Raw genomic sequence first — 9,345 nt, 5'->3', positions numbered from 1 at the left:
GCACCAGTTCTTAAAACCATAACAGCGTTGATACAAAACCGTCAAGTAATTTTGTAATAAAGTCTGTTATGTATCATTGAATTTAACAATGTTTCTTTTTTGATACTTCATCAATTTAATGATAATAAGAAAATTATTCGAAAATGATAAGCGCGAGTATAAAAGCATCCAATATTTTAAGAACATTGAGTTTTTAATAAATCTGTAAGCTAGTCATGAAGTTGAAAGATTTAATGCATTTAACATTCTCGTTAATTATATTAACCTTTTGTAAGTATTTTCTTTAAATTTTATATTTTTATCTTTCCTAAAATAATTGCTTATCAATACAAATGCATACCTGCCAACTTTTACGCATTTGGCGTAACATTTTATTTCTATATTTAAAGTGGTAGTAAAATGTTTGCTTTCTATATAATCTTTGCATTTATAAACTTAATTTACAATCTTTTTGACCAACCACTATTTTTTTTAAAACTTTATCATATATATTTATATGTAATACTGCTTTGGAAGTCCTCTTGTAAATAATTGTATATAATTTTTAATTCTTGAATCAAGGCTCCTGTCCTGTGCACCAATGAAGCCCCTCGGGGGGGAGGCGAGGCAGGTCAGGAGTTGCGATTCTACTCTTACGTTTGTATATACCCCTCAATTAATGTAAATATATGTACCTATCTAATCAAGTTCTATTTTCTTTCATTGTATTTTTTTTGTACTAAGGCAATTTTGCCACTTTTCTCACCCTTTGATTTGAGCTTCTAGCTGCATACACTGCTACCCCACTCAGATGAATGAGTTAGGGCCCCTTCGGGGCCGATACTTAAATACCCACATCACATAGGCATAGGCATAGGCTTTGGAAGTCCGCGTAGGCTAATCCAAAATTCAGCATATTTTACTGCCTAAAATTGTAATTCGAATTCCAATTTACTACCACTGTGAAAAATCATCCTCGAAACAATTAAAAGTTGGCAGGTATGCAATTGTATTAATTTGTGATTTAATAATATTTTGCAGATTATTTTTATTTTCAGAAACGAAGCCTTTAAAAATTAAACGATGCACCAACATTATAAAAGTATCATGAAATAAAAGGTTTACAAAATAAAATAAATAAAAAGCTCTAGTAACCAGAAAATAAATTTTATTATTCAGATTTTTTTTTATTACTTTAACTTTTGAGAAGTTCAATATATGTGTACGTGTTATTTTATTGAGATTAAAATATACTGTAACATAGAGATGCCAACGTGCTTAGCTTTGGGGGGACATTTTTTCTAGTCAAAATTTTCGTGTTTTAGTATACTAGGTCTATCGGAAAATTCTGTCCTTGAGAGTATATTCTACATTATCAAGTGTGTCGGGATGGGAGGTTACAAGGACATTCCAAAGATTTTCACAATTCGACAAACATTGTCTGCCCATTCGGCATAATTACAAAATTTTCTATTCTAACATTTATTTTTTTTAACACGTTGAATGCCATGGGGGCAACTGGTGGCCAGCACTGAGTTTGTTCGTAGCGCCACTGGGGTCACCGATGACCGGCGAAGTCATGATAATTAGAAATACATAATTCGAGTAAATTTTAAATTTTTTATATTACTATCGTTACTAAAATGGTTTGAAGAAATTAATGCAATATAGAACACACAAAAATAGTTTTATTTATCTACACAGATATGCCAAATTGCTCCGGACAGCGAATAAATATTTTCAAGTGGTAGTTTATTAATTGTGATTCTTTCTTTAATAAATTCAAAATAGTAGATTTTTATCCACCACTATTTCTAAACAATTCGTTATCAGTGAGCTCGTGGTGACTACTTTAAAAAGTGGGCGTAATTTTCCTTGCTATACAAGTTTTACTATTTAATTCTCTACCAATTTATTATAACTTTACGAAACTTTTTATCTTAGCAAAACTTGTGGTGTACCATTCATGGCTGAAAGCCTTTATATAGCAAGACGGAAAAGATGAAAAACTGGTACTAAAGACATTTTGTTACAGCATTTCTTTCTTTAAGATTTTAACATATATATAAATCTGTTTCTTTTCTAAGATAAAAAAGATATTGTAGAATAGTTTTAAAAAAGAATAAGTAAACTCCTCCCGAAAACTAATTAAAACTGAAATGGTTTTACTACCAGCCTTTTCTCTTTTCCGTCTCGCTTTCACCCCTGGTACCATTACGTCAGACGCAGAGTATAAACTTACGTCTACCATGGCTTCTGCTACTTCTTTAGTATTTCTTGCATAACGACAGTACAACAGGCGATTACGGGTCTGTGACATCCCACATGACATCCATAGTCACATCTATGTGACTCCCTACATGATGAAGGAGTGGAGTGTCCGCTTCGCGGACAGGAACTCCGAACACAACTTCAGTCTAAGTCTAAGGTGTACCATTGCACATAGGTGATTGTTAACTTTTTATCATACGGCAATAAAAATTTGTGAAGTTTATTTATATTGTTTTACTTCCACATCCGCTTTCAAAACAATAGCCGGGCACATGGGAGTAATTTTCAGAAAAGTTGCCGGTCAGCAATGTGTTAAGAAGCAGAGATGGAATTATTACACGTTTATTGGACTTCATCTACAGCATCACTGCTAATTATTCATCTTGTTGTATTTAATGTGATAATAGAACTTTCGCTTCTCTTTTTCACTCATGGATTTATATATTTTTAACTAAAATTGATTTTCACTCTCACTACAAAGAAGTGAAATAAATATATTTACAAAAATTCATGCCACTCATAACTTTGGCTAAGAATAAAATTATATTTGTCTACAACTAATTTTTTGACCTACCTGTTACCAACACACAGAAAATCATTTTTCGAAAAGCAAATGTTGGCAAGTAAAGCAGTTGAGTATTTTCTGTAACACTTGCTGCTCAGTGTTGCCAGTCTATTGAAAGAACATTCATGGGAGAAAAAGGCTAGCTGCCATAGACATAATGTAAATAGCTCCCCAAGGTTTGATGCTGTCCTTATGTATAAAGGGAAAAATACATAGAGACACAGCAGCACTGGTTGTTAAAACGAGTTTGCATCATTCTCTCTTCCGAATCATCAACTCCTACACCAAGCCTCCACAGGGTCTTTTATAAGTAGTCCGCGCAGACTGTTTAAAAAGTGAACCAGTTGTGCGCATGAACCCAAAACCTTTTATAAAAGTAATTGAGAGAAATTTCTCATATATGTATGAGAATTGAATCTGTAGTGGTTGACAAGTGAATAAGGCAAACCAATAATATTCATAAATAAAATAAAATTTTAATCATATATTTGTTACCACTTTCTTATTTTAACTATATTCTGTATTAACACGTTCACGCCGGGGTGACCCACCAGTGGGTCACGTTAAATCACCCCAACTTGGCAGCGCACCGGAATAAAAGCTGGTAGCAATAAATTTCATTTTTAGTTTTTTCCCGGGACTAATAAAAATCCATAACTACCAATTGTTTTTAACGGATGCAATTTTTAAATTGAATTGCTTCTTCGCCATGATAAATTTCCTCACAGTGAATTGTTATTGTTGAGAATAGATTAACTTCTCCCGAATATTATCCAATATTGAAATAGTTCTTCTACCAGTATTTTCTTTTTTCCCGTACCAGTATTTTCACTTTTCCCGGCGTGAACGTGTTGAGCGACTCGTTCGGTAAGTGGATATCCTTCACAGGGGTCTGATATGACTACCTATAAAACGCCTTGTGGAGGCTTTCAGTTATAGGAGGCGTTGTCCAAATCACTACTGGAGTTGGGAAGAAGAAGAAGAATTAACTCTTTTTATTTATTGTTGGTTTCTTCTACATTTTTATAATATTGATAAACAGTACTGAGCTATTAATTTTTTCGAGAATACAGTTATATGATCTATGTTGATTAAAGCTGTTAACACATTTTGACATAGAACGAAAAAACAAAATGGCGTTAAGCGTAATGCATTGAACCCAACCATATATGTAGAGTTTTCCAACAATAGGTTTACATTTTATACATCATTTGATTGACTACAACTCAAGAAATATTTTGCAAAAAGCGTAGTAGTTGTCAGCCTTGTGACTGTCACTTTGATTCTTATGTCTACGCTCTGGGACCTATGATACTCTGTTGTATCTGAGTATGTTGTTCGCCCTGCAAGTTGTTTTTCTGGTTTAGCGTAACTCACCGAGTAGTTCCCCTCGTTAGTTAGAAAGGCTGAACTTCTTCTCCTTTCTATATTCTTTGGTCTAGGAACATTTAATTCGAATTTTTTTACGTAACACTGGAAATGTAAAACGATTTGCTCTTTAGCGTTCACCAAGTTTTAATTATCACTACGATAAAGTATGCCTCTTCCAGGGCTCGAAAAACGACCCGTCCGATCGTCCTCGGCGGTCAAAAATTCCCTGCGGACAACAAATATCTCGAATCCGACGTCCGCGCGGACGGTCATTTCCCCATTAATATTCGTGATACATTTTCAATTTTTGTTATCTTACAACAGTCTAGCGCCTCACTTCAAAAATGACCCTCTAATCTAGATATGCAGCAACATACTGTGCTTGGTGGAATTGATGTTTTCTCTGTCTGGGAGTACTGCAGTGGTGGAAAGAGGCTTTTCAGCAATGAGCTTACAAAAAAAAACACATTACGTACTGGTCTTACACAAGAAGCGTTAAACGCAATTATGACCCAAATGGAAAACTCCTTTCAGATTTCTGTATAGAAACCTCTGTAAATCATTGGCTTGATTGTGGAACTGGCAAACGTCATATTTGTTTCATTTAAAAAACGAAGTACCCTCGGATAAATTGACATTCCAGATAACTTGACCTTTGTCATTTAAATTATTTCAAAAAAGAAAGAAATTATTTCATAAAAGAAATACTAGGTTTTACTATTAGTAACCTAGTATTTGTAATCCTAGTAACTACTAATTCATTGTGCAATTTATATAAATGTTTGTAATAAATAAGAGAAAATTATATTTTTATTTATTCAGAAGCTACGGGTTAGTTTCAAAGGAGGACGGGTACATTGTTGGACAAGCCGTCCTCGGGGACGGGTAAAATTTATGACTTTCTTCGAGCCCTGGCCTCTTCAATAGAGGACGCAGTTGCTAAGGCAGAGATGCCAACTTGCTCCGGACAGCAAATCAATATTTTCGAGTCGCTTACTTTATGATTCTTGATGGTAACACAATGATGACCGGTCACGAGTTAACTCGTCTTTTCGTGGCCAAACGTTGGTGACCGGTCACGAGTTAACTCATGTTTTCGTTAGCAGTGATCTCGCGGTTACTATTTTAAAAAGTGGGCGTAATTTTCCTTACTTTTCAAGTTTTATTATTTAATTCTATGCCAATTTATTTTAATTTTACGAAACCGGATATATTTTCAAAACTTGTGTTGTACCATTACACGTGTTAACTTTTTATCATACGACATTAAAAATTAAAATGTTTTAAAGTTTATTTATATTGTTTTACTTCCACATCCGCTTTCAAAACAATAGCCGGGCACATGGGAGTAATTTTCAGAAAAGTTGCCGGTCAGCAATGTGTTAAGAAATGGATTTGTAGGATTTTAACTCACCACTAAATTTTAGTAATTTGAAAGCTTTTGTGAGAGGTCAACTTACATACCTGCCAACTTTTAATCCCTTCCATTATCATTTTTCCCAGTGGTATAAAAATAAATTTTAAACTTCAATTTTAAGCAAACAAATACGTTGCATTTGAAAAAATTGAAGTTGACAACCATGATAGTAACGCATATTAATATATGTGCTTAATTTTTGTAAGAATAGTGGTGAACAAAATCATTTAAAAATTAAGTTTATAAAAGAAAAAATAGTATAAATTTACTACCACTTTAAATAAAATCTTCCGGAAAATCCGGAAGAGTTGGCAGGTATGAACTTAACATACCTGCCAACTTTCACTCTTTCCGAGAATGGATTTTCAGAGTGGTTGTAAAATAATAAACGAGAAACAATCTGACTCAAAAATATTGTTATATTTAGATCCCGTTGAAATTCGCTTGCCCAAGTATTATTATGCTTTGATATATTTATTGTAATTATTTATATGTAGTGGTGGTCAAACTCATTTATAATTATCATTATAATTCAAAAAGTTAACTGGAATAACCTGAGTATTGCTACCACTTTAAATATTAAAATAAAATCTTCCGCAAAATCCGGAAGGGTTGGCAGGTATGACTTAATATAGTTCAGTCGTACTACTGGACCATATATACGAAACAGGTGCTTTAGATGGAAAACAGCAGTAAACGCTGGAAAATCATAAATATTAATTATACAGAAAAGAAGAATTTAAATACTTCCACAACTTCAACCCAAAATGTTCCAATATGCCAATACCAATAGTTAAAAAAGCAAATTATCTTGGCCTTATAATCAATAGTAAACTCACCTGGAATGATCATATAAAAAGCACAATAGATAAAACAAATGCAAAAAATAATAGCCATAGAACCCTTAATATATAATCAGCATATGTCACTTAACCCTTTCGCGCCGACTGTCACAAATACGTGCCAGAATAAAACCGTATCAATCAGGGTAAAAAGATAAAACTGGTAATCAAAGTATTTCTTTAGCAGTTTATTTGTGGTCGCAGTTATAATTGCTTGATTTATTTAATTCACCAATACTTTGTTCAAAATAAAAGTATTTAGTTTTACTTAGAATTAACATTGAGTATATATATGATTAAACTAACAATAATTAAAGTCAAAGCAAAGTAAGTCTGTCAAATTTGAAACGACTACATTTAAGTTACCGTTTTTCATTTAATTACAATTTGATTCTGATTTTGTACGAATGCTTTTCTGAATCACCCGTCCCCAAAGGGTTAAACTAAAGAAGCTACTGTATACAGCAATGATCCGCCCAGTACTTAACTATGCCTCACCTGCCTGGACAACGATACCTCAACATCTACCGAAGAAATTAAACCAGTTCCAAAACAACAAAAATACAATTCTGAACAACTCCAAAAGCAAACAAACACAGTTTAGAGCAAGCAGTTCATTTTATTTTCTTATTCCTTTTTATTTATTCAAGCAAAGTGCTTGAAACATTCATAAAAGCAACTACACTGCCTGCTTACCTCAATGCTCAACCAAAACAGTGTTAAAATTCCAGATGAATGGGATAAGGGTCGCTTCGCGGCCTAGGTGCCCAATAAAATCAAAACACTAGGACTAGGATAGATCAGTCGTGTTGAGTCTTTTAAAAAATTGACAAAATTAATTGAAAAACTTCATATTTTTATTTGTAGTTCTTTACCGTTTTTTAAAATATTATGTCGCATCTGGAGCAGTTGGCATCTCCGGCTAAGGTTTTGCCTCACTAAGATTTAAAACGAGAAATTGTTGTTTTGCTGTGGTCTAACACAGAACAGCAAACTTATCCGGCGAATTCAATTTTTGAGTTAAGTCTATAAAGTCTAAATACTTCAAAGTTATATATAAAGAATCTAACAGGCAAGCAGTTTTCTCTTTAAATGATGGCAGAATTTTAAGAATTTTTGCTTTCTTTATTACTTAACAACCACTTTAAAAAAATGTACACAGCTAGAACTTCTGGGTCAGCAGACCTAGTTAACATTATATAAAAAAATGAAAAATATTGAGTTATGCACTTTTAGCTCTTTATATATGGTATATAAGAAATGTAAAATTTTATAGGAATGTAACAATTATTGCCCACAATATTTTGGCCGATTTCATACAGGCATGTAAACATCTAACTTATTAATTTAATTTTATAGGCTTTACTATCTCAACTGCCGAATGCCCTGCTGACAATGATAAAGACTGGTCTTACGATAATAGTTCGTCTAATGGTAAGATATTTATTTACTAATAAAGCGTCGTCTCTTAATCTTCAAAAATCTCAACATACTATATTTGAAGTGTTTACGGTAGTATAATGATAGGCCACATTTCCAAAGTTTCCTAGGAACGTTTTTCGTAAAAAGAAACACTACGATTTCCATTTAAGGAATAAGATGTTTCAGATATTGTTATTTAAATGAAATTCTTAAAACTTTATAGAAAATTACAAACTAGAAACAATACTAAAATAGTGTAATGTAATGTTATCTTCTCCTAAGAACATGGCCTATTGCTATTTTACCTCTAGCCTTTCATTGCATTTTTTTCTGTCCAATCTAGATCACTTTTATTCACATTCAACTTTACGAAAATTACTATAATCGAAGTTCAATAATCCAAAAAATTTTAAGAGTTAGGAATATTGAGAACTTGTTTTTTCCGGAAAAAAATTCAAGTTAAAGGTAACGCACGTGGGGGAAAAAATTCTTTGACATACTTGATATTTATTTCGGCTTTGCCAGAAGATTTATTTTTATTTAATGCTGTGGCAAAATTTGTATAGTGTAATTTTGTTCCTCCTTAAATAAATACAGTTTAAAATGATCTTGGTTACCATAACATTTGAATACTTAAAACATTTAGATGGTAGGCTAGCTAGTTCTCTGAATGTCGTTTTATTTGTTAGAAAAATTTTAACGAAAGACCAAAATACAATCTCATTTTAATAGGCTTTACCCTACCACTGGGAAAATATTTTTTTGAAAAAGAATTTAAACTGGCAGGTATGCTTTGGAAACTTTTTAAAGCTCAAGTGGAAGCTAATTTTAAAAAATCTTTAGAAATCTTAAGAAAGTTCAGCTTATTGAATTTTTTCAGGTAGTAACAACCTTAACACGTTGAATGCCATATAGGTCAACGGTGACCAGCTCTGAGTTTGTTCGTAGCGCCACAGAGGTGACCGGTGAAGCCAAGATTATTAGAAACACATAATTCGAGTACACTTTTAATTTTTTTATATTATTATAGTTACCATAATGGTTTGAAAAAATGAATGCAATAAAGAACACACAAAAATAGTTTTATTTTTATACACAGCGATGTCAACTTGCACCAGACAGCGAATAAAAATTTTCAAGTGATAGTTTTTCAATTGTGATTCTTAATTTAATAAATTTAATTTAGAAGATTTTTATCCACCACTATTTCTAAACAATTCGTAGACACCAATTTTTTCAGATAAGTCATGCTCTTCTTTTTTTTTTCTTTCTTTTCTTCCAGACGTGGACACGTACTAGAGTTGGCCGTTGATTACAGTAATCGATTACAGATAATTACAGCTATGTAATCAATTACTTGTAATCACGATTACAAGTAATCAATTACTTGTAATCGTGATTACAACTTTCAAAAAATTTTGATTACAGCTGTAATCATGATTACAATTTTGATTACAGTAATCAATTACTTGTAATCA

General features: G+C 32.5%; 1 protein-coding gene across 1 annotated transcript in view; it reads left to right on the top strand.

The window, feature by feature from the left end:
* Window positions 1-9,345, top strand: part of LOC107448172 (carbonic anhydrase 1-like) — a 21,154-nt gene continuing 11,809 nt past the window's right edge. Inside the window, exons 1-2 of the mRNA XM_016063289.3 lie at window positions 1-270; window positions 7,805-7,879. Of these exons, the coding sequence (XP_015918775.3) occupies window positions 216-270; window positions 7,805-7,879 (130 nt within the window). The 5' untranslated portion in view covers window positions 1-215. The remainder of the gene's footprint in view (window positions 271-7,804; window positions 7,880-9,345) is intronic.

The sequence above is a fragment of the Parasteatoda tepidariorum genome, chromosome 9 (genome assembly GCF_043381705.1).
Source record: "Parasteatoda tepidariorum isolate YZ-2023 chromosome 9, CAS_Ptep_4.0, whole genome shotgun sequence".
In the NCBI taxonomy this organism is placed as follows: domain Eukaryota; kingdom Metazoa; phylum Arthropoda; class Arachnida; order Araneae; family Theridiidae; genus Parasteatoda; species Parasteatoda tepidariorum.
This window is presented reverse-complemented; position numbering and strand designations above follow the sequence as displayed.